Consider the following 25248-nt stretch of genomic DNA (forward strand, 5'->3'; position numbering starts at 1 on the left):
TTGCTAATTTGATACGTGAGGCTTATTTGATCTAATAGAAGTGTCATAATGCTCAGGTTGTTACGAGTGTGCTGATATATGTGTAATAAAACGTGACATTCCGGCAACTTTAAGAAAAACTATTTTATATCCTAGTTGTTTGTGCCTGTTAGTCACACACATATATATATATATTTTTTTTTTTACATTTTAGTCATTTAGCAGACGCTCTTATCCAGAGCGACTTACATTTAGTGAGTGCATACATTTTCTGGCCCCCCGTGGGAAACGAACCCACAACCCTGGCGTTGCAAGCGCCATGCTCTACCAACTGAGCTATACGGGGCCCCTATCTGCCCTCTCATTGGCTAGAACAATGGTGTCAAGGATCCGGTCATTCGGCCCGCTAGGGGTCCTGTGTCCAGCTCGCTAATAATCACTGATATGAAAGCTAGACTATTTTTTTCTCCAATTTTGACTGCGAGGAAATATAACACATTTTCAGTGTGGTCCTCCAGACCTCGTTGAAGACCGAATGTGGACCCTGGGGCAAAATGAGTTTGACACCCTGGGCTAGAATGTCACCGCCTTTACGGATATTTCCATTGTTAGAGCGGTCTTATATCTTACAACGCTTGGATAGGTATTTTGGGTATCAGCTAACCACATATGTCATAGCAATTGGTCAGTCGATGACACAGTCGACGACGTGACACGCAACCATTGGTTGTTGCATCACCTCGCCTTGACTGTGGGACGTGCCCTAATGCTGTGTTCAAAACAACTGGGAACTCTGAAATCTCCGACTTCCGAACGTTCATGACACGTGGGAACTCTGAAAAAAACGAGCTCCGATGGGAAAAATCGCTTTGAACGGTAATCCAACTCGGAATTTCGGGCATCTTTCTAGAGCTACGACTTTCCGACCTGGAGATCACTGATGTCATGATTTGACCTTTTTTTAAAGCACCATAAGCTTCTCCCACATGCTGACGTCACATACTAAGGAAATTACGTCAATATTAGCGGTTTACATTTTTGTAACAACAAAACATTATTCATAAAAAGCAATCTATTAATATGAGTTTTGAACACTATATAATTTGTTTACAAGCATGACAGCTAGCTGTACTTTTAGTTTATGGTTGACACAGCTTGTTGTTCAAGGCACGTGAATGTATACAACCTGTATTTACACATCATAACTACATTGTAATTACCACCTTCCCACTTGGTAATGAACGCAGCATATGCTAGTTAACTGTAGTTAGGAAAAAATTGCTTAAATTTTTAGCTAACCCTGTAGAATACCAGTGAAAAGATGGCGACGGCAATATACCTGGAACATTACCTTGACAGTGAGTATCTACCGTTAACTAATTTAAGTTGATCAGTTGTCTAAATACATTTCCAATCTTGTGTTTTTCAGTGTCGAATTTTTTTAGCTAGCGACGTTACTAGCCAAGCAAGTTGTCTCGTAGTGATATTAACGTTACACATTTTCGGCATGACGAACGTAAACTGGCATTGTTTTTGTTAGCTAGCGGTCTAGTAACTCGCTAGGTCATTGAAGTTGTAGGTTCGATGAAATGCTTTACATTGTTGACCTTATCTAACGTTTGTGAGTTAACGTTACAAGGAGGGTTGTTTACCGCTTATCTAGCTAAGTTAGTAGTAACTTCTTAGCAGCAAGCCAACAACAAGGTGGTGTTCTAGTTAGCTAAACGGCGACATGTACATGTAATTTATTTAGGGTCTCAGTGGGCCATGACCATAAAATGTGGTTTGCTCTAGTTAGTAGGCGGGGGATGGCTGTGGCGCGACCTCGTTTTCTGCCTGGAGGCAAGTGTACACGGGGCGGGAGGTTTGATTTAAAAGTGCGTCACAAGCACAGTTTCACTAACGTTGTCTCATTTCCACTAACTTTTAAACATTGTTGTTTTCCGGGAAAACATTTTTAGTTGAAGATATTTGGTAGTACAGCTGTCATGATCCAGCTAACATTATCAATTTTGATGTGGGCACCTGTTATTTGGTAACGCTCATCAGACTGTGCATTCAGTGTAGAAAGGTGCAAGAACCATTTGTCTAATAAATAAGAGTGAATACCAATTCTTGGTAAAGTCTGAAACAAAGCACTGCAAAAACTTGGAAAGTTTCTTAACAAGCCAGAATGTTGAATTAAATTATTTTAATTTACTCTACTGGTTGTCTGTGTGGTTGGACAAAATATCCACAGGAAATAATTATTAACCAGACTTTTTAGAGTGCATGTACTGCCATTGACATTTCAATTACCTGCGACATGCGCAACACCATGTAAACACCTGCAAGACTTGTTAGGTCACGATCAAACAAATCTTGATTGCCACACAGACCTGTGTTTTTGAAGTCCGTTTAATAATACTTTCCTTGGATATTTTGTCAAAAATGTCGACCAGCTGAAGGACCAACCCCGCGGACAATCGGAAGTGTAAGTTAAAATCTAATTGTATTCTACATTTGTGACAGACAAGGGACGTTGAGGGTTCCTATGGAATTTTTTATATATGTCTACCCAGGCCAAACTCAGATGATGTTCTGCCAATTGTGCGCCGCCCTATGGGACTCCCAATCATGGCCAGATTGTGATACAGGCTGGAATCGAACCAGGGTCTGTAGTGACGCCTCTAGCACTGAGATGCAGTGCCTTAGACCGCTGCGCCACTGGGGAGCCCTATGCTTTACAAGCAATGGAAAGCATAGCCAAAATCGGGACTAAAGAGCCCTGAGCTGTCAGCTGTGTGTTATCATCAAATCCTATCTTGTTCTCATGATGAACTATTGTAGTTACTGAATGATTGCTTCATACATTCCCCCAGGTATTGAGAATCTGCCCTGTGAACTACAGAGAAACTTTACACTGATGCGGGACCTGGACAATAGAACTGAAGGTACAATACTACACAAGAAATACATTTTAAAGTGTTATTCATTTTGATCACCTGATTTACCACATGGTTTCATGCCCCATCAGTATTGTGTAGTTCAGCATCTTTCATTTTCCAGTATTACAATTTTCCTGCAATTGTGTAGAGAAAAAAGGAGAGATTGACAAGCTGGCGGAGGAGTACATCTCAAGTGTAAGGAACTTGGCTTCGGAACAGAGGGTTGAGCACCTGCAGAAGATCCAGAGTTCTTACAGCAAGTGCAAAGAGTTCAGCGATGACAAAGTGCAGCTTGCCATGCAGACATATGAAATGGTCAGTGCTCCAAACCTGGCATATAAGTACATAAAGATGTGTCAATACTTTCACTACTGGTCAATAGATAATGCAAAACCAATCTAATTGTCTGCATGTCATAGGTGGACAAGCATATCCGCAGGCTGGATGCAGACCTGGCCCGATTTGAGAATGAGCTGAAGGAGAAGCTGGAAGTGGGCGGCTATGAAAGTCCAGAAGGAAGAGGGTTAAAGAGTAAGCAGGGAGACTGTTGGTGGGAAATACTTCTCCAGCACATTTACGACAGGTAAACTAACTTCCATGTCCACTGCTGTGAATATCTGCTTTAGAGGGTGAAGGTCAGGGACTGAGGGAGAAGCGAGGACCCAGGGGGAGAGGAAGGAAATCATCAGATGAGGATTCTCCCAGGAAGAAAAAGCTTAAAAACAGGTATCAAAAAGGTTGTACAAACAAGTACAATTTACGTGCGTCTGCCTGGTTCTCACTCTCACTTAATATAATTCACCATCTGTTAATGTCTGTAGCCCAGGGTTGAGTTCTGCTCTCCTGCCAATGCAACAGTCAGATGTTTTGGACATGCCAGTTGATCCCAATGAGCCAACATACTGCTTGTGCCATCAAGTGTCATATGGAGAGATGATTGGATGTGATAACCCTGATGTAAGTTTTTATTGGGTATTGGTTGTCTTGTTATTCAAAAGAATGCTTTGAAATTAGTGGTATTCTCAGGGCTCTAAATGGAAAATGTTAATTACTTAGGAGCACAACAAAGTGTAGGAGCACCAGAAAATATTTGTTTAATTGATTGAGATATAGCCTATATTGGGTCTATATTTCTAGCTACTTTTATGCCCTATAAACTAATATTCTAACCCTGTAAAGACATTTGTATATTATAAAATATTGATACAAAAACCTGTAATTGAAATTAGTCAGTTGTGGAATATTAGGTTTCTACATTTTAATGTTGTCTTCTTACCAATGCGTTCATTATTCATAGTGTCCAATTTGAGTGGTTTCACTTGTGTTGATCTTACTACAAAGCCAAAAGGAATATTAGGTTTCTACATTGCACAAGCACTATCTACTGAGATGCATTATATATAAATTTGTACACTGTCTCTTTAAGAGCGTCAAGTTCATTCCTATATGATAATTGATTTCCTGAAGAAGCTATCCCTTTTCCTTTCTATGCCCCCAAATGTTTGCATATACTTAAGCATTAAGGCATGATAGGTTGTGGTATATGGCCAATATACCACGGCTAAGGGTTGTTCTTACACACGACACAACGCAGAGTGCCTGGATACAGCCCTTAGCCGTGGTATATTGGGCATATACCACAAACCCCAGAGGGGCCTTACTGCTATTATAAACTGGTTACCAACGTAATTATAGCAGTAACAATAAATGTTTTGCCATACCAGTGTTATACGGTCTGATATACCAAAGCTGTCAGCCAATCAGCATTCAGGCCTCGAACCACCCAGTTTATAATGGTAATTAAGTAACCAGGTTGTTAGATAGCTAGCTAATGAGGTTACATGACTGAACAAGGTGTAAACAAATGCCCGCGGGTGGTTTTGGAACAGCCAGTGAAATGCTTTATGAATGTCTAGCCAATTCACGATAGGAGGAATAAAACATTGCGCCGGTAATATATTTTTACTAGTTTGTGCTAGAAATAAATCAGTTTTCGCTGTAGTAATGGTGCAACCATGAAAGTAACGAATATGCACTCGCTTTTATCTACAGGGCACTCAAACAATGGTATAGCGAAGCCTAATCATCATAACAATTATCTGGGTGATTGATTTTCTAGGCGCACAGTGCTCCCAAAATAAAATGTCAGGTCGCACATTAAAATGGTCACACTTTAAAGCCCTGGGTATTCTATATAGATTCAACGAGTTAATCGAAAGAATACTGTAATGTTGATGTCTTTTTACCAATGTTTTTATTTTTCAAACAGTGTCCAATTGAGTGGTTTCACTTTGCTTGTGTTGATCTTGCTACAAAGCCCAAAGGAAAATGGTAAGTTAATATTTTACAATGAGTTAATGAAGTGTATTGTATATGTAATTAAAAGCAGATGAATTTGGGAATGTTGATTACATGCATTACCTTTTTGTACTTGTATTTTGTCTTCTCTTTCAGGTTTTGTCCACGATGCACCCAGGATAAGAAGAAAAAATGAGATATATTTCTTTAAAGTACTTTTCTATAAATATATGTATTTTGTCTATGTAGTAAAGTGTAATATATTGACAAAATTATTTCCCTTTCTATTATGTCCGTGCATACATATTATGGTCTAAATACAAAGCTTTTATTCGAAGTACTTGAAATATGTAAACATTTAAAAGTTTTAGTATTTGACAAACAAATTCAACAGCTGTTGATAATACATTTTCTACATGGTTTAGTTTCCATTTTTTTTAAATTCTGTCCTCACTTAAATATTAGGGCCAGTGTTAGGGTCTCATTTGTGTCTGCATTTTAGTTACCTAGATACCTCTCGGGTTCAAGCACATGCAGATACTGCAATCTTGAATCCTGCCTAAAAATCTATCTTAAACCAAGCAAGCAAACAAAAACGTTCACTCCGTCCAGTCTTGGACTAATAAGCTATCTGGTAAAAGGTGCACTATATTTTTATATTGACTGTCAAAAGCATTTGCCCACTCTTGAATGTATTATGGTGATAATGATCAGACATTTAGGAAGGGACTGGTATCTCTTTGCCAACATAACCAGCAAGCATTAAAGCACTTTGAATAAAACATCTGCTGTTCACCACTAACGATAAACAATTTAACAGTCCCTACTCACTAGATAAAGTGGACATAGTGCAAGCCCTATTTTTCTTTTGTGGGGAATGGCTTTCCAAAGATATTTTATTCGTTCACGCTGCTGTAAAGTACAAATGAAAGACTAACATTGTAAGAAATTGAACAATAATGAAACATGTTAATGATTCTGAGCTATTCACTGGAAACGAAGTCCACTGCTATTGCTTTTGAATATTTTGTTGACCATAAGCAATTATGCCACTTATTTTATTATAACCATACACAAAATACTATTGTCCTTGATATACAAGGACGTGACAATTGTGACTATTCCTTTCCAAAGTTCTTTACAGTTTTTATTCATTGTTCGGGATTTTTAGGGTTTTAGCATAAACTTGTCTTTATTCAACTGTGAATATATCAATCTTGTACAAGTATAGTGCTGTTGAAATGGAGAGAAGGTCAAGGAGCCAAAGTATTTGTATTTTGTACATGTCAGTGTTTCATATCAATAAACATTTACAACTATTCAATATTTCAATAGCATGTCTACTTGAATAGCAAGTGTCTTAACTGACATTTTCAACCTCTCCCTGACCGAGTCTGTAATACCTACAAGCAGACCACCATAGTCCCTGTGCCCAAGAAAGCGAAGGTAACCTGCCTAAATGACTACCTCCCCGTAGCACTCACGTCGGTAGCCATGAAGTGCTTTGAAAGGCTGGTCATGGCTCACATCAACGCCATCATCCTGAAAACCCTAGACCCACTTCAATTCGTATACGACAGATACTGGGAGCTGACACTATCATAGTCCATGTGGGTTCAAACGACATCAGGAGGGCTAGCTCGGAACATCTGAAAATGGATTTGAAATAACTGATTTTATCATTGAAAGACTCCAAGAAACAGCCAATCATTTCAGGTCCAGTACCATCGTTGGGCTGCGGGTGTGAAAGATTCAGCAGGCTACTGGCATTACACATCTGGCTAAAAGATTACTGTAGCTCTGCTGGAATCACTTTTATAGATAACTTTGACACCTTCTGGAAACAGAAGATACTCTACAGGAATGACGGAGTCCATCCAAATCATCTTGTGTCCTGGACTCTGTCCATGTATTTCAAGGCTGCGTTGAAACAATGACTTATCAATGACCCAAGACCAGCTCAGTTAATCCCTACCATTGTGACAATGAGTCGTCATAATGCTGCATCAAATGTACATTATCCTAGGGCCATTGGCAGACAATGTAAGTAACTTAATTTGTCCCCCTAATTGCCCTGAATACCTCTGTTGATCCTACAGCTATTGGATGCAGTAACCATGAGCCTATGAACCAGAGTTACACTGTTTGCACTGAGGTGATGTGCCCCAGTAGGAAGACCATTGTGTGCAGCTCACCCTGCACTATCAGCTCCAATATAAATAACATGAGCAAGTCTACTTCTGATAATGAAAGCATTAAAAACAATCAAGCAACCCAGAAAAGTGCTAAAAATAGCCCATATTAACATATGCAGCCTGAGAAAGAAGGTCCATGAGGTCAATAACTTGTAACAGATGATATTCATATTCTGACTATCTCTGAAACTCACTTAGATAATACCTTTGATGATAGTGGTAGCAATACATGGTTATAACATCTACCGAAAAGACAGAAATGCCAACGGGGGCGGTGTTGCGGTCTATATTCAGAACCACATTCATTAAAGCTTAGAGACGATCTCATGTTGAAGTAATATGGCTACAGGTTCATCTGCCTCACCTAAAGCCCATTCTTGTGGGAAGCTGCTATAGACCACCAAGTGCTAACAGTCAGTATCTGGATAATATGTCTGAAATGCTTGATAATGTATGTGATAGAGAGATGTATATTTTCTAGGTGATTTAAATATTGACTGGCTCTCATCAAGCTGCCCACTCAAGGAAAAACTTCAAACTGTAACCAGTACCTGCAACCTGGTTCAGGTTGTCAGTCAACCTACCAGGGTATTTACAAACAGCACAGGAATTAAATCAACATGTATTGATCACATCTTTACTAATTCTGACAAAATTTGCTTTAAAGCAGTATCCACATCCATAGGATGTAGTGATCACAATATAGTGTACAGTGGGGAAAAAAAGTATTTAGTCAGCCACCAATTGTGCAAGTTCTCCCACTTAAAAAGATGAGAGAGGCCTGTAATTTTCATCATAGGTACACATCAACTATGACAGACAAATTGAGAAAAGAAAATCCAGAAAATCACATTGTAGGATTTTTAATGAATTTATTTGCAAATTATGGTGGAAAATAAGTATTTGGTCACCTACAAACAAGCAAGATTTCTGGCTCTCACAGACCTGTAACTTCTTCTTTAAGAGGCTCCTCTGTCCTCCACTCGTTACCTGTATTAATGGCACCTGTTTGAACTTGTTATCAGTATAAAAGACACCTGTCCACAACCTCAAACAGTCACACTCCAAACTCCACTATAGCCAAGACCAAAGAGCTGTCAAAGGACACCAGAAACAAAATTGTAGACCTGCACCAGGCTGGGAAGACTGAATCTGCAATAGGTAAGCAGCTTGGTTTGAAGAAATCAACTGTGGGAGCAATTATTAGGAAATGGAAGACATACAAGACCACTCATAATCTCCCTCGATCTGGGGCTCCACACAAGATCTCACCCCGTGGGGTCAAAATGATCACAAGAACGGTGAGCAAAAATCCCAGAACCACACGGGGGGACCTAGTGAATGACCTGCAGAGAGCTGGGACCAAAGTAACAAAGCCTACCATCAGTAACACACTACACCGCCAGGGACTCAAATCCTGCAGTGTCAGACGTGTCCCCCTGCTTAAGCCAGTACATGTCCAGGCCCGTCTGAAGTTTGCTAGAGTGCATTTGGATGATCCAGAAGAGGATTGGGAGAATGTCATGTGGTCAGATGAAACCAAAATAGAACTTTTTGGTAAAAACTCAACTCGTCGTGTTTGGAGGACAAAGAATGCTGAGTTGCATCCAAAGAACACCATACCTACTGTGAAGCATGGGGGTGGAAACATCATGCTTTGGGGCTGTTTTTCTGCAAAGGGACCAGGACGACTGATCGGTGTAAAGGAAAGAATGAATGGGGCCATGTATCGTGAGATTTTGAGTGAAAACCTCCTTCCATCAGCAAGGGCATTGAAGATGAAACGTGGCTGGGTCTTTCAGCATGACAATGATCCCAAACACACCGCCCGGGCAACGAAGGAGTGACTTCGTAAGAAGCATTTCAAGATCCTGGAGTGGCCTAGCCAGTCTCCAGATCTCAACCCCATAGAAGATCTTTGGAGGGAGTTGAAAGTCCTTGTTGCCCAGCGACAGCCCCAAAACATCACTGCTCTAGAGGAGATCTGCATGGAGGAATGGGCCAAAATACCAGCAACAGTGTGTGAAAACCTTGTGAAGACTTACAGAAAACGTTTGACCTGTGTCATTGCCAACAAAGGGTATATAACAAAGTATTGAGAAACTTTTGTTATTGACCAAATACTTATTTTCCACCATAATTTGCAAATAAATTCATTAAAAATCCTACAATGTGATTTTCAGGAGAAAAAAAATCTCATTTTGTCTGTCATAGTTGACGTGTACCTATGATGAAAATTACAGGCCTCTCTCATCTTTTTAAGTGGGAGAACTTGCACAATTGGTGGCTGACTAAATACTTTTTTCCCCCACTGTATGGCAAATAGAAATCCTATATGGATGGTGTTAAGAGATAGATGGGTGGTGTTGAATGGAGTTGAAGGATGGGACTAATAACAACTAACAACAAATAATAACAAGATAACTAATAATGTAAGCATACTGTGTCCATAATAAGTATATAGGTTGTAGGTTGGGAGCTTTTGTGAAAGAGCACAGTTAGAAAGATATGGCATATAGAAGCAAACCGGATGGACATCATGAAAATGATATATATATTTGTGAGAGAAAAAAAAACATATGGGGGATTGGAAATGATGCAGACAATTACATTGATGGAAGTTACAATCTATCTGCAATATTAAAGCTGATCTACCCCCTAAAAAAATTAATAATAATAATACTAAATAGGGGAAAAGGAAAATTACCCTGCCAACTATTAGCCCTCACAACAAAAATAATATATTTACAGTACCAGTCAAAAGTTTGGACACACCTACTCATTCAATGGTTTTTCTTTATTTTTACTATTTTCTACATTGTAGAATAATAGTGAAGATATCAAAACTATGCAATAACACATATGGAATCATGTAGTAACCAAAAAAGTGTTAAACAAATCAAAATATATCTTATATTTGAATTCTTCAAAGTAGCCACCCTTTGCCTTGATGACAGCTTTGCACACTCTTGGCATTCTCTCAATCAGCTTCACCTGGAATGCTTTTCCAACAGTCTTGAAGGAGTTCCCACATTTGCTGCGCACTTGTTGGCTGCTTTTCCTTCACTCTGCAGTCCAACACATCCCGAACCATCTCAATTGGGTTGAGGTCGGGTGATTGTGGAGGCCAGGTCATCTGATGCAGCACTCCATCACTCTCCTTCTTGGTCAAATAGCCCTTACACAGCCTGGAGGTGTGTTTTGGGTCATTGTCCTGTTGAAAAACAAATGATAGTCCCACTAAGCGCAAACCAGATGGGATGGCGTATTGCTGCAGAATGCTGTGGTAGCCATGCTGGTTAAGTGTGCCTTGAATTCTAAATAAATCACAGACAATGTCACCAGCGAAGCACCCCCACACCATCACACCTCCTCTATGCTTCATGTTGGGAACCACACATGCGGAGATCATCCGTTCACCTACTCTGCGCCATTAGACCAGTGGAAATGTGTCCTTTGGTCTGGAGTCCAAATTTGAGATTTTTGGTTCCAACCGCCGTGTCTTTGTGAGGCTGATAAATCAGGACGCTGCCTTGTAGGCTTTTTCATGTGTAAGGCTCCTTGCAGACAGCCTACAAGGTAGCATCCTGACTTATCAGCCTCTGAGGCTGCTATTGAATCTGATTAGCCTGCCAGGAATAGAACGCACCCAGTCTTGATCATATACATAATGCACTGACTGCTAATCTGCCTGCAAGGAGCTTTACCTATGAAACAGCCTACAAGGCAGAATCCTGACTTATCAGCCTCTGAGGCTGCTATTGAATCTGATCAACCTCTGAGTCTGAAATTGAATCTGATCAACCTGTCAGTGATGGAGTTCACCAACTCTGTACATTTAAATATTATCCATAAAACATGAAGTGTCCCTTACAATTATACACATATCAGTTTCGCTAGCTAACAACCAGCATAGACAACAAGCTAGCTAGCTCACTCACAAGACTAAATCAAATCAAATCAAATTTTATTTGTCACATACACGTGTTTAGCAGATGTTATAGCGGGTGTAGCGAAATGCTTGTGCTTCTAGCTACGACAGTGCAGTAATATCTAACAAGTCATATCTAAAAATGTCACAACATATCCCCAATAAACACAAAACTAGCAAGGAATGGGATTTAAGAATATATACATATATGGACAAGCAATGACAGAGCGGCATGGACTAAGATACAGTAGAATGTTATAGAACAGAATGCAGTATATACATATGAGATGAGTAGTCCAAGATGTAAACATTATTAAAGTGACTAGTGTTCCATTTCTTAAAGTGGCCAGTGATTTCAATAGGCAGCAGCAGCCTCTAATGTGCTAGTGGTGGCTATTTAACAGTCTGATGGCCTTGAGATAGAAGCTGTTTTTCATTCTCTCTGTCCCAGCTTTTATTCACCTGTACTGACCTCGCCTTCTGGATGATAGCGGGGTGAACAGGCAGTGGCTCGGGTGGTTGATGTCCTTGATTATCTTTTTGGTCTTCCTGTGACATCGGGTGCTGTATGTGTCTTGAAGGGCGGGTAGTTTGCCCCCGGTAATGCGTTCGGCAGACCGCACCACCCTCTGGAGAGCCCTGCGGTTGTGGGCGGTGCAGTTGCCATACCAGGCATTGATACAGCCCGACAGGATGCTCTCAATTGTGCATCTGTAAACGTTTGTGGGGGTTTTAGGTGCTAAGCCAAATTTTTTCAGCCTCCTGAGGTTGAAGAGGCTCTGTTGCGCCTTCTTCACCACACAGTCTGTGTGGGTGGACCATTTCAGTTTGTCGGTGATGTGTACGCCAAGGAACTTGAAGCTTTCTACCTTCTCCACTGCGGTCCCGTCGATGTGGATAGGAGGGTGAACCCTCTGCTGTTTCCTGAAGTCCACAATCATCTCCTTTGTTTTGTTGATGTTGAGTGAGAGGTTATTTTCCTGGCACCATACTCCCAGAGCCCTCACCTCCTTCCTGTAGGCGGTCTCGTCATTGTTGGTAATCAAGCCTACTACTGTTGTGTCATCTGCAAACTTGATGATTGAGTTGGAGGCGTGATTGGCCACGCAGTCATGGGTGAACAGGGAGTACAGTAGGGGGCTGAGCACGCACCCTTGTGGGGCCCAAGTGTTGAGGATCAGCAAAGTGGAGATGTTGTTTCCTACCTTCACCACCTGGGTGCGGCCCGTGAGGAAGTCTAGGACCCAGTTGCACAGGGCGGGGTTCAGACCCAGGGCCTCGAGCTTAATGATTAGCTTGGAGGGTACTATGGTGTTGAATGCTGAGCTATAGTCAATGAACAGCATTCTTACATAGGTATTCCTCTTGTCCAGATGGTATAGGGCAGTGTGCAGTGTGATGGCGATTGCATCGTCTGTGGATCTATTGGGGCGGTAAGCAAATTGAAGTGGGTCTAGGGTGACAGGTAAGGTAGAGGTGATATGATCCTTGACTAGTCTCTCAAAGCACTTCATGATGACAGAGGTGAGTGCTACAGAGCGATAGTCATTTAGTTCAGTTACATTTGCTTTCTTGGGTACAGGAACAATGGTGGCCATCTTGAAGCATGTGAGAACAGCAGACTGGGAAAGGGAGAGATTGAATATGTTCATAAACACACCAGCCAGCTGGTCTGCGCATGCTCTGAGAACACGGCTAGGGATGCCGTCTGGGCCGGCAGCCTTGCGGGGGTTAACATGCTTAAATGTCTTAATCACGTAGGCCATGGAGAAGGAAAGGCCACAGTCCTTGGTAGTGGATAGCTGCGTTGTTGCTTGCATGTGATTGGCTGTGGTCTTGGGGGCGCCACACAGCCTGGGAGACAGTGCTGCCTGTCAGGCATCGTTCAGGACTTTAATGCCCCACGAGGGCTTAGATGCCCCAAGAGCTCTTAGCTCAAGGTAAGAGACATTTAACTTGCTAACGTTCTAACTTATAAACTGATAATGAGCTCCATACACAAATGAAAGCATGATGGTAGCATGAAATGTACCAACCCTTAGTGTAGCAATCAATAAAAAACTATGCGCTGCCGCCTCAGCCACTCTGTCAATCTATCATCAATACGTCTACTTCTATTTATAGAGTTTATCTCGTGACCTCGACAAACAACTTCTGTTATGTCATGATCATGAGAAAATGTACCTTGTGATCTTGACAAAACAATTTGTGTTATGTCGTGGTCATGAGATAAATATGTTTGGATCTCGACATAACCAGGGATTTTTTTTTGTATTCATATGTACTCTCTGGACTTCCGTAGATTTCTGAGGAGGAATGATAGTGAATGATAGGAGGGGGAAAATTAGTGATTTCTGGGGTAGCATTAAGTGTGCAGGTGGAGCAATAGAGGTTGAGGATTCCTGGTGTTTGTGGTGCCCGCCGTTTGGTGCAACGCAGACCCGGTGGGGAGAGTCGTGAAACAGAGGAGTCACTGAGTTTTTACCTGACAAAGTCATGTTAGGAGATATCAGTTATCCTGTTAGAGCTTTTGTGCCGAATCAGGTGCAACGTTTATGGTCATGTCATGTGTGTAGGAGGGTAGATTCCAAGATGTGGGATGTGTGCAGGAGGGCTTGTGTAGTTTCAGTGGATAAAGTTGTGTGTGTCAACTGTAGGGGTGCCTATGTTGCTGGGGATCGGAAGTGTCCGGTGCGAGAGAGGCAGGTGAGGTGGCCAGAGTCAGAGTAGTGCAGAAGGTCTCGTAAGCTGAGGCAGTGAAGAAAGTAGAGGAGGATGGGTTGAGGGTGAGGGATCCTGAGAGGATCCCTGTGAGTAGTGTATCTGTGCCAGCACAGATGGATAGGCCAACGAGTGATATAAAAAAATATACATATATTTTACCTTTATTTAACTAGGCAAGTCAGTTAAGAACAAATTCTTATTTACAATGACGGCCTACACCGGCCAAACCCGGACGACGCTGGGCCAATTGTGCGCCACCCTATGGGACTCCCAATCACGGCCGGTTGTGATACAGCCTGGAATTGAACCAGGGGGTCTGTAGTGACGCCTCAAGGACTGAGATGCAGTGCCTTAGACCGCTGCGCCACTCGGGAGAAATGCTTCAGTAAGGTTGGGTTCTTAGTGTTCATAGCAATGGTTATCAACTGTACTGTAGAAATGGAATGTGAATCACAGAAAATAGATGTTGTGGTGGCAGCTGCAGAGAATAATTTGGGTATACAAGATTTGACTTCAGAAGAGTTAAAGGGTGTGTTGAGTGGTAGTGTCCCGTCCTCCCAGGTCGGTGGCATGGTGCAGGAGCAGATAGGGTCAAAGTAGGGGAATTGGGTAGTGTTTTTTATTTTGATTATATAATGGTAAATAGGTGTAGGGTTAGTTAGTGGTGCGATTTTGTTTCCTTTTCCCCCTTTCTTTTTTTCTTTTTGTATCACGTTAACGTGGTTGAGCACATCCTACCGCACAGTAGGTGGCAGCATACACAAACAAAATGTGCGAATGCCATGATACCAAAGAAGAAGAAGAAGAAGAAGAAGTATCCATCCGGCCGAAAAGATTGACGAAAAAGTTATCTAGGAACTGTTGAAATCATACATTGGGTTACTCTGTATATCGTGTAACTTGTGCAAGTACTACATAATATCATAACTTTTGTTTTACGTATGTACAAATTAAAGCTTTCACAGCGTCGAGGATTTGGACCCAAGTTTTCTGTGGTGTGTGGCGTCTGCCTGGTGAGTTGCGAGTCGACATCATTGGCTAGCAAATAAAAGACTCTTAAATTATTACCGGCACCGAGCATACGCGCTATCTAGCTAATGCAGTTATGTTGCTTACCAAATGTAAATTTGTATTGTCAAGCAGGGTATCGTTATTGTCTGGCTTTCGTCCTTGGAGATAAACTAGCTTGTTAATCTAGCGCTAGCAATAGCAGAGCTAGCTAGCTAATTCACACTAATGCACATTTCTGATGTTGTTAGCCGTGCTAGCTAACGTTAGCTAGCTAACTATGTGCAATTAGCTAACTAGCTGGCTAACTAAACTCAAGTAACTGTTAGCCTAGCTAACTTTAGGTAGCTAGCTGGCTAACTGAACTCCGGACAACTGTTAGCCTAACTTGCTTTTGGTAACTTAGTTGAATAGGTAAAAGAGTTAGCTAACTAGCCTAGCCTTAATATCATCGTGTAATCAGGCCTAACTATTTAGCTAGGTTCACCTGCAAGTATTACGTTTGATCTTTCACAGAGCATCTGATCTTTCACAGTGAATCTAGAATGATTTTTCCATCATGGAAATTCACGTTTGGAAGTAATAGGGAGTGATCTGGAGTACTAGTTCCCTGCTGTGTTGCACTTTTCAGAAACCTTGACCTAACATTAGGTCAATGGTATTGAATGTGGCTGAGTGAGAGAATTTATATTTATTCCTCTACTTTCTTCTCTCCATCCTGACTAGCTAAAGTTAATGATCTGAAAGGTGATTATGATGATGGTCATGATAATACCCAGTCCATTTCTTGTGTTTCTCGATAGTCTGACATGGATTCCTCTCTTTCATCTACACTGATCTGAGAAGATGGATACATGTGAGAGCAATGTAGTGGATATCCTTTTGTAATTAATTGGCTTTCACCTGGTCACTTATCTTACATCATTAGATGGAGATGACAAAGGATACAATAAAAGGGAGACAGTTACACATTAGTAATGTGGCTGCTTTTTGTGATGCTGCTTCTCCACCCAACCCTCCCTGTTGTTGATCTCTACTACATCAATTATTAACCCTCTAAAAACCCACCACAGTCTGCACTTCTAGTGCCTTTCTTAGCTCTGTATCCAACACATTTCTGATAAATGACAGTAATTGCTGTTAATGAGGTGCATATCATCTATTCTAGACCTACCTATTTTCATGGCCAGTCCCTTCATATTGCCTCTGCAATACACCCATCCAGTGTTGTTTCACCTCAAGATCAAAATTAAGAGGTTTACCAAAACAAAACTGGACTGGCCTCTTCAAAAGCAAATACTACCTAATCTGTTAGGCAATGTGCATGTGCTCTTGTTCACCTGTCATTTGTGTGGTTAAGCTGATCATGTCTCTGTTTGTCTCGCAGATATCACTCCGTGCTCTCCTTCTATTCTGATTCCCTTTCCTGATCTCTCTGCACCCACCTCTGTCTATTGTGCACATTAGCGCTCTCTTTCCTCCTGTCTGTCTCTTTGTTACCCTCTTTCTGTCCTTCCCCCTCCCTGCGACCATGTGTGATAATGGGGATCCCGAGGACAAGCCCCCGGCCCCCCCGGTCAGGATGAGCAGCACGATCTTCAGCACAGGCTCCAGCAAGGACCCGCTCTCAGCCAATCACAGCTCCAAGCCCCTGCCCTCGGTTCCAGAGGAAAGGAAACCCCGCAACAAGATAATCTCAATTTTCTCAGGAGCAGAGAAAGGTGAGACTGGAGTCCATAGAGGTGGTGCACTGGCAGGGGCTCTAAAGCAGTGGTTCCCAGCCTTTTTCGGTTACTGTACCACCAACTGAATTTTATTCTGCCCGCAGTACCCCTGAGGTACCCCCTCCTGTGCATTTTACCAGTAGGCTTATGGTCTCATCAGTCTTCTCAAGTACCCCTTGTGGATAGGCACAGTACCCCCAGGGGTTCTAGTACTCCTGGCTGGGAACCACTGCTCTTAAGCATGGGTCAGCTGTCCTATTTTTTTAACGGAGTGGCTGTGGATCCGACTTTTCTGGACCCATCTTACCAACAGCTGACGGTCCCGAATCTTCTGCGCATATTAGATTCTGCGCATGTTAGATCAAAGTTCAATCAATGTCTGCAAGATCACATGGTAATGATAGTATTCTACATAACAGTACCGAATATAATAGCATAGTATAACGCAGGGATGGCCAACTGGCGGCCTGCGGGCTTTGAAGGTACTCGGATCAATTCCCTCAGTCTCAACTTACTGTTGCGAGTTAGAATAGTAGAATAAACAAGGTGTAATTTTGAAATTTGGTTGTGCATCAGCAGTTTTTCTCTTATGTCAGTCAATTAGCCCATGGCAACAAAAATGTGTTTGATTTCTTATCATGGTCGAATGACTAGCCGGGGGGCCCCCATTGATGTTTATTAGTCAGTCTCACTCAGATATCATACTAAAAACTGCAAACATTTCTCTCCACCCTATGGCAAAATGTGTGTAATTGCAGGAAATTTCTCTCTGAAATTTCTCTGCTGTGAAGATGAGCTCAGATTTCTGTTGGCCCCCACCCCCATCAAAGTTGCTCATCCCTGATATAACGTTACTGTAATACAAAAAACACAGCCTAAAAGATTTCAGGATGATTGTGTGAATATGTGAATACGCCACTACACAAAATATGTACTTTGATTGAAACTAAACACAGGTAGACTATGCTACAGTTTATTAACACCATCTGCTCTAAAATTCGCTCACTGTACATAATTCAAAACAACACTATAACTCAAGAAGATCTAGCCTAAATGCATATCTCTATGAAACTGATTGCGATCAAATGGTTGGTATGCAGATGCTGCATGGATGTTTCACCTGTAAAACTTGAAAAATTATTATTCACGATTGACAGTGAGAAATGTGAAAGGAAGATGACTACAAACATTTTTGCGTAAAGTAGAGAAACTCATGCGCAGAATGTGATTCGGATCTTCAGCTCTGGGGGGGGAAAAAAAAATCCACAGGGCGGGATGGGGCAGTTACCTATGGAGCCACAGCCTCAGCCCTTTTTTAAAGGTGCATTTCCAGTAGAGGCTACATTTCATTCAGTGTATCTTAGTTCAGAACCAATCCATCTTATCTTAGTTACCATCTGTATGCATCAGACTATCCAGTGGCAGTAGAGGTTGAATTTCAGTCTGTTCAATTTCAGTCTATCCATTGTTGTATCTGATTACATTTCAGCACATTTATTAACAGAGAATGTAATGATGGTTTATTTGATGATTTTCAGGTGGTAGAAAGAAAGACCGGGACAAAGAAAGACCAGAGATCTCTCCGCCTTCAGACTTTGAACACACCATCCACGTTGGCTTTGATGCTGTCACTGGGGAATTCACTGTGAGTAGACACACTTTCTTTCAACTCTTACTCCAGGGATACTCAAATCCCAGCCTGGAGGACCGTAGTACTGCTAGTTTTCTTTTCTACCCGAGTTAGTTAGTTGACCCCTGACCCCACCCCCTCTTTGTATCCTCCTCTCTGATAGGGCATGCCAGAGCAATGGGCACGGCTCCTCCAGACGTCAAACATCACCAAGTCAGAGCAGAAGAAGAACCCACAGGCTGTTCTCGACGTGCTCAAATTCTATGATTCTACGGGCAACGGCCGCCAGAAATACCTCAGTTTCTCCTCCTCTGGTGAGCTTTCACATGGATGACACTTTGCTGTTTTCTAAGTTTGTTACAGACTCTTTAAAGACTGCAATTGTTTCCCTCTCCCTTTTCATTTTTAGAAAAGGATGGTTTCCCCACAGTACCCCACTCTGTAAGTACTGACTTCTTTCTAGTGATTACTTACTAGCTACCTGAATACTATGGGGCTGGGATTTCTTGGTCCTTGACCTCATTCATAGCAGCCCCGAAAATATGTGTGAACGAAATATGTGTGGGCAATGTATGAAATGTCTATTGTTATATTTTATGCAATAGCCGGTCAAAAAGGGCACGGAACCCTCATCAACCAATATCAAGGACATTGATGATGATGATGATGATGATGAAGCTCCCCCACCCATTGTGGCACCACGTCCAGAATACACTAAGAGTGTGAGTAATTTTGACGGGAGCTCACCTCAATTTTTATTTAGCTCTTGCTCGCATTCGCTCATGTTCTCTCATGCTTATTTATTGTGTGTGTGTGTTTCTCCTGCAGGTTTACACTCGCTCCGTCATTGACCCCATCCCCGCTCCAGCCACGTGTCCAGATGGAGACGCAGCCTCCAAGGCTCTAGACAGACAGAAGAAGAAGGGCAAGATGTCAGACGAGGAGATCATGGACAAACTGAGTAAACACACTACATTTCTTACAATGACAATGTTACAGGTAGTTATTAATATAACCCTCTTGTCAGGGGAATTTAGTATTGGTCTGGTCTGTATAACTTTATCTTTGCCCACAGGAACTATAGTCAGCATTGGAGATCCCAAAAAAAAGTACACAAGATATGAAAAAATTGGACAGGGGTAAGTTTATTTGAAGGTGGTAATTGGGGTGTATTTGGGCATGAGAAGAGGGTGTGTGTGTGACAGAGGTGTGTGTCCGAGTTATTGAAAATATGTAACCGTTGTCTCCGCAGGGCTTCAGGGACAGTGTTCACAGCCATTGATGTCGCCACCGGACAGGAGGTAAAGGGGAATTAAGGGTTGTCATTGGTTGACTGACCGGTGATGGATGGATTGAGGAGAATATGTAAAAGGAAGGAGACCTTGAGAGAAAGAGAGTTGAGGAATGACATGCAAAGTGGGGCAGAGACTAGATACAGAAATGTGGAAAGAGTTTGAGAACTGTAAGCCTGGCAGGAGATGAGAGATTGCAGGATAACTAATCACTCACCCATTTTAGAGGAATCATTTTGAACCTTTCCTTCCTGTGTTTCTCACAGGTGGCCATTAAACAGATCAACCTACAGAAGCAGCCCAAGAAGGAGCTGATCATCAATGAGATTATGGTGATGAAAGAGTTAAAGAATCCGAACATTGTCAACTATGTAGACAGGTAATAGAATGGTCAAATATATAATTAACCTTAACAGCACTAACTTTGGTGCAAGTTGGGTGTGCCAAACCTAACTTCCTAGTGATGGTGGAACACTATTGGGTGTACAGTATTGTACAATACAAGATACCATAACAACCTCTCCGGCTTTGGTGTCTGTGTGTTTATGTTAGTTTCCTGGTGGGGGAAGAGCTCTATGTGGTGATGGAGTACTTGGCTGGTGGCTCGCTGACTGATGTGGTGACAGAGACCTGCATGGACGAGGCTCAGATAGCTGCTGTCTGCAGAGAGGTGACCAGCTCTTATACGGCACACTGCATTAACCTTGACCTGTTTACCCTTTAACAGTGGCTGGGTGGGTAACTTGTGTGTTGTTCACATGTAGAGCCTTTATTTAATGTGGAAATATTGACTGTTGTTCCTTCATCCCCTCTCTTGCTCCATTGCGCTATCCCCCCCACCATTGGTTTCCCCATCTGAAGTGTTTACAAGCACTGGAGTTCCTTCATGCAAACCAGGTCATCCATCGTGACATCAAGAGTGACAACGTGCTACTGGGGATGGATGGCTCTGTCAAGCTCAGTGAGTCTCCCCCTAAACAACCCCAGGCTGGCCATGACCTATGTAGAGTAGTAGAGGAAGTAACAGCCCTAATAGTTGGGGGTAGATATTTACCTTATTGACAGTCTGCGGTATATGGTTTCGCTTTGATGTTGTAAAACAGTTCTATAACGGTTCTATAATCATATTCATATTTATAGCTGGCATTTGCCATCTGCATGCTATGAAAAATTAGTACAATTTTGGCAAGGATAGTCAACAAATGACTATTACAAGCTAGTGCTACTGTTTGTACTGCTACCCTTCAGTCCCTCACTAACATTTGACAACATCTCTCTCTGAATTCCCCCCCCCCCCCCCACCACCCCCCACCTCCCTTCTCTCTGTGCAGCCGATTTTGGTTTCTGCGCCCAGATCACTCCAGAGCAGAGCAAGCGCAGCACCATGGTGGGTACGCCTTACTGGATGGCACCTGAGGTGGTGACACGGAAGGCCTATGGGCCTAAGGTTGATATCTGGTCCCTGGGCATCATGGCCATTGAGATGGTTGAGGGGGAGCCTCCATACCTCAATGAGAACCCGCTAAGAGTAAGTGAACCATAGAGCAGCACCCTCCTAAAATGCAATTTCCTTGTTTTACTATATCACAGTGCATCAAAAGCTAGTTCCATAGTGATACAAGACTGACATGGATGTAACATACTTTTCCAGCACCTCACAATTCTCTTCTTTCCTTTCCCCCAGGCACTGTACCTGATCGCCACAAATGGGACTCCAGAGCTGCAGAACCCAGAGAAGCTGTCTCCCATATTCAGAGACTTCCTTAACCTCTGCCTGGAAATGGACGTGGAGAAGAGAGGCGGGGGCAAAGAGCTGCTGCAGGTGATGCCCCATCCTATCTATGGCTTCCTTTGTGATTTGCTCTTCTACTCTTGTGTTAACTTGATTGGTTGGATTTGGCTGTATATTCCTCCATCACTACCCTGTCTGCATGTACTACAATAGAGATGAGCTCCAATGTTAACCCTTTGCTCTCTTTCTCCTCCTTCTCTTCTGTTTGTCTAGCATCCCTTCCTGAAGCTGGCAAAGCCCCTCTCCAGTCTTACACCTCTAATCTTGGCTGCTAAGGAGGCCATGAAAGGCAACCGTTAACCGTACAAACAACAGAACAAACAAACAACAATGCCTTCCCGTGCTGTGCCAGATCTGTGCCAACTGTTTAGGTTTGTGCCAGACAATAGGCTGAGTGACACCACCATGCTCCAGCCTGATAAGCCCTGACAAACCTCACTGTGAAGAAGACCAAAAATATCCAGAACACAACCCACTGCTGGCCATATGAACTCTTCGATTCTCACTCAGAAACGTTTGAAGACAACTCAAATGAAAGTGCTTATTTTCAGAGCAAGGCATTGTTATTTTGTACAAGAAAACATTGGTGGGGGGGTCACGTTGGGTCTAGATTTGGAATTAACATGGAATTAACATAGATATCTAGCTCCTACTTTTTGGAGGAAATATTACTGCCTTAAATGCAAAACATTTCCTACTGCAGGGGTAGGCAACCCTGTTCCAGGAGTGCTGCAGGTACTTCAGGATTTTGTTCCAACTAGGCACCACACCTGACCAACTGAGCTAAGTTCAGTGATAGCCTAAATTCAACACACCTGGTCTTCCAGGTCGGTTAAATCAAAAACATGAAGTGCCTGTGGCACTCCAGGACTAGGGTTGCCGACGTCTGGCCTAATGTATTGTTGATTGTGTCATATTATGTTTATTTTCCCATAATTTTTACTGTCCTTGTATTTTCCTCTACAGTTAGTTAGTGTCCTCTTAATCATTTTGATACTTGAATTTCATGTGTCCCGACTATGATCATGTTATGGGCCTATCATTTAATGAAACTGTTATTCCCACCTGGTGCCCAATTTCATCTTTGTACTTTTCTCAAATTTGTTATAGGAAAGACATTTCAAAACATTGAATGTGGTGATATTGATGACGATATAGGGTTGCCTCATTTGGCAGTCCAACCAGTGATTTCTTCCTGTATCAATAGCCTCTTGGTAGTAAAGGTGCAATTTATGGGCAAATTCAATGGTAGAATGACAGGGTTTATTCTTGCTTGTGCCGACTTTCTTTGTTCTTATTAAAAACTGAACTATATTGTACATGTCAAATTGTGTACTTTTTGGGTAATTCAGTACTGTAGCTAAAACATTATTTTAAAGAGTATATTGTGTACCTTACTAGACAAAAAACAGTGGATATCAGGCCTGGTAGCTTTATAGGCTAGAGAAGGCAATGTATATTTACTGTTTCTTTTTTTCTATTTGGATAACTAACAATCTGACAATTGTCTGCAAATGTTAGTAAATGCAGCTGTTGATTTTGTCCTTATTCTTGATTTATCTGTATAATATTATCTGTATACCATGACTCTTAACTGGAATGGAGATGTGTGAAAGCCACACTGTAAGATACCATCAAAGAGTGGGCTCAAGGAATGATTAAATTTGGATAAAAAGTAGGCCAAGAAATACAAATGTCATGAATGTCCTTATGATTTTGGTTGTCTTATCTCATGCCTGTATGTATGTACACTCCCCTCCATATGTATTTGGACAGTGAAGCTAACATTTTTGTCTCTATACTCCAGCATTTGGGATTTGAGTTCAGATGTTTTATATGGGGCGATAGTACAGAATGTCACCTTTTATTTGAGGGTTTTACCTTAGAAATGAAAGCACTTTATGTATCTAGTCGTCCCCACGCCCCCCCCATGTGAAGAAGTCATAAGTATTTGGACAAATTAATATATAGTGTATCAAGGTAGTCAAAAGTTTAGTATTTGGTCCCATATTCCTTGCACACAATGACTACATCAAGCTCTACAAATGTGTTGGATGCATTTGCTGTTTGTTTTGGTTGTGTTTTGGTTTATAAAATAAAAGCTGACATTCTGTACTGTCACCTAATCAAGGGTCTTCAAAATCAAGGGTTATTTCATCAATTGAAAATCTTACAGAATTAATTATAGTGTGTGTTTGTAAAGCCATTCTACTAGCAGGAGCTTGGCAGCTACAGGACCTGTAGTGAGAGGGTAAGGTCTGCCACAACCTGGCACACACACACACACTTGATCTATAACAACTCATAATGAGAATGTCCTGACCTTAGCAAGTACATAGAGAAATATCTATGATTTGTGAAGAAAATGAGGCACGCGCTACTATTCTTTTTGCCTATGCAAAATCTAATTGTCCAATCAGAAGCATTGATCATATGTCATAGACAATAGGTGAAATAGACCTACTCACCAAAATGTTCTTGCCAGCATTTTTCGTCGTATAGGATCTGTTAGTGAACATGACTGCAGTGCACAGTGTTTAAAATATATGCATGGGTATTACAGTTTTTGTAATTTCTTAGAACAAAATAATTAGAAATGTAATCGATGTCTGCGGCTTTCAGGAGCGTTATCAACAAGAGGCACATGCACATGTCCATCCATCCATCATTGACTTTGTGTGGAAATGGCTCGTGTTCTGAGGCCGAGTGTGGCCAGGTGCGTTCTCGCCTAGGCCTGAGATATAGCCTAGGAATGGGCACATTGATTCATGACTTTATAACGATTTAGTTACTGATGGTCTCAGATAATGGATTAGGTCAACAAGATACCAATAGATGAATACGTATTATGATTTGAACTATACATTATTTTAGTCCAAAGGTGAGCCTGGTGATTCCAGCTGGCGCACAACCTCGGTCCAGGCCACAGAACACGTGTGCACAGACGGCCGACACGTGCAGAGCTGATTCTAGAATTAGAATTTCTTGCATATCAAATGAACACGAAAATGATCACCTATACAAACTTTAGAACTCGACTAAAGATTTAAAACATAAGTCTCATTGTGTGGTGTGAGGAAACAACTTGGCCTATCCAGTAAAATCAACAATCTGCTTTTGACAGTGACACTGAATGGATACAAAGTAACTAGCCATGCTTTGTTTTGTTGGATTTAACATTTCAGAATTGAAACTTGGTAGAAATAGGCGATATGCACAGGCGAGCATGACGTATTTCCGGTTAAATCTCAGGATGGATGTAAACTTCCGGTTATCGTAAAATAATGTGCTACCGTATGCTAGCATTGAATGCTTGTCGTCAAAAACATCCGAAACGGTTAATTTTCGTCGTTGTTGTTGTTTATCTTAATGTTTATGTTTTTACTTGTAATACTTCGTCTTGACTTATAACACGATGACGTGTAAACGTACGAAAGTGTCCTTTCAAAAACGGGATGACAGCTCTTCCAGCCATCACTGCTGTGTGCCGCAATGTACAGTGTCTGCCAGATGCAATTATTCTGTTCGTTTTTTTTTTTACTTTTCCCAAAGACAGTGAATTACATAAACGGTGGGTGATTAACATTCGACGAGTCAACTTTCTTAAAACAAACACACGAGTCTGCAGCCGACACTTTCTAAGTGTAGATGTGATAGAGCCTCCGACTCTAGCTGGGCGCAGACGTCTGAAGAAGGGAGCTGTTCCAGTGCTGTTTCAATGGAACAATTTCAGTGTTCCAGCCCCACG

General features: G+C 41.8%; 2 protein-coding genes across 4 annotated transcripts; both read left to right on the top strand.

Annotated features, from left to right (window-relative positions):
* The first annotated feature begins 783 nt into the window (after positions 1 to 783).
* LOC311148619 (inhibitor of growth protein 5-like) lies at positions 784 to 6530 on the top strand. 2 transcript variants are annotated; one of them, XM_084185600.1, is made up of 9 exons: positions 784 to 1337; positions 2421 to 2452; positions 2841 to 2912; positions 3055 to 3221; positions 3326 to 3437; positions 3533 to 3632; positions 3728 to 3863; positions 5176 to 5237; positions 5361 to 6530. In XM_084185600.1, the coding sequence occupies exons 3-9, from the start codon at positions 2885 to 2887 to the stop codon at positions 5398 to 5400; spliced, it is 645 nt and encodes a 214-aa protein (XP_084041726.1). In that variant the 5' UTR covers positions 784 to 1337; positions 2421 to 2452; positions 2841 to 2884; the 3' UTR covers positions 5401 to 6530. The 2 variants fall into 2 exon arrangements, with proteins under 2 accessions (XP_084041726.1, XP_084041725.1); XM_084185599.1 differs by lacking the exon at positions 2421 to 2452 and having other exon boundaries at positions 1218 to 1337.
* Positions 6531 to 14844: 8314 nt separating this feature from the next.
* On the top strand, positions 14845 to 23630 carry LOC311149278 (serine/threonine-protein kinase PAK 2-like). Of its 2 annotated transcripts, XM_084186405.1 has the most exons (16): positions 14857 to 15067; positions 15866 to 15918; positions 16450 to 16783; positions 18325 to 18431; positions 18580 to 18730; positions 18826 to 18857; positions 19022 to 19138; positions 19245 to 19377; positions 19492 to 19555; positions 19669 to 19717; positions 19975 to 20087; positions 20261 to 20378; positions 20570 to 20669; positions 21040 to 21236; positions 21393 to 21530; positions 21714 to 23630. In XM_084186405.1, exons 3-16 carry the CDS (start codon positions 16594 to 16596, stop codon positions 21798 to 21800), a joined length of 1596 nt encoding a protein of 531 aa, XP_084042531.1. In that variant the 5' UTR covers positions 14857 to 15067; positions 15866 to 15918; positions 16450 to 16593; the 3' UTR covers positions 21801 to 23630. The 2 variants fall into 2 exon arrangements, with proteins under 2 accessions (XP_084042530.1, XP_084042531.1); XM_084186404.1 differs by lacking the exon at positions 15866 to 15918 and having other exon boundaries at positions 14845 to 15067.
* The last annotated feature ends 1618 nt before the right edge of the window (positions 23631 to 25248 follow it).

Source organism: Coregonus lavaretus (assembly GCF_964263955.1).
Source record: "Coregonus lavaretus genome assembly, chromosome: 21".
Lineage (NCBI taxonomy): Eukaryota > Metazoa > Chordata > Actinopteri > Salmoniformes > Salmonidae > Coregonus > Coregonus lavaretus.

What these genes read in the sequence shown, in the direction of transcription:
- LOC311148619 (XM_084185599.1), top strand. Translation starts at nt 1,301, where the DNA reads ATGGCGACGGCAATATACCTGGAACATTACCTTGACA. An exon ending in AGAAGGAAGAGGGTTAAAGA is followed by an intron (nt 3,438 to 3,532) that starts GTAAGCAGGGAG and finishes TATCTGCTTTAG; the next exon opens with AGGGTGAAGGTCAGGGACTG. An exon ending in ACAAAGCCCAAAGGAAAATG is followed by an intron (nt 5,238 to 5,360) that starts GTAAGTTAATAT and finishes CTTCTCTTTCAG; the next exon opens with GTTTTGTCCACGATGCACCC.
- LOC311149278 (XM_084186404.1), top strand. Translation starts at nt 16,594, where the DNA reads ATGTGTGATAATGGGGATCCCGAGGACAAGCCCCCGGCCCCCCCGGTC. An exon ending in TAGCTGCTGTCTGCAGAGAG is followed by an intron (nt 20,379 to 20,569) that starts GTGACCAGCTCT and finishes CCCCATCTGAAG; the next exon opens with TGTTTACAAGCACTGGAGTT. An exon ending in GGGGCAAAGAGCTGCTGCAG is followed by an intron (nt 21,531 to 21,713) that starts GTGATGCCCCAT and finishes CTGTTTGTCTAG; the next exon opens with CATCCCTTCCTGAAGCTGGC.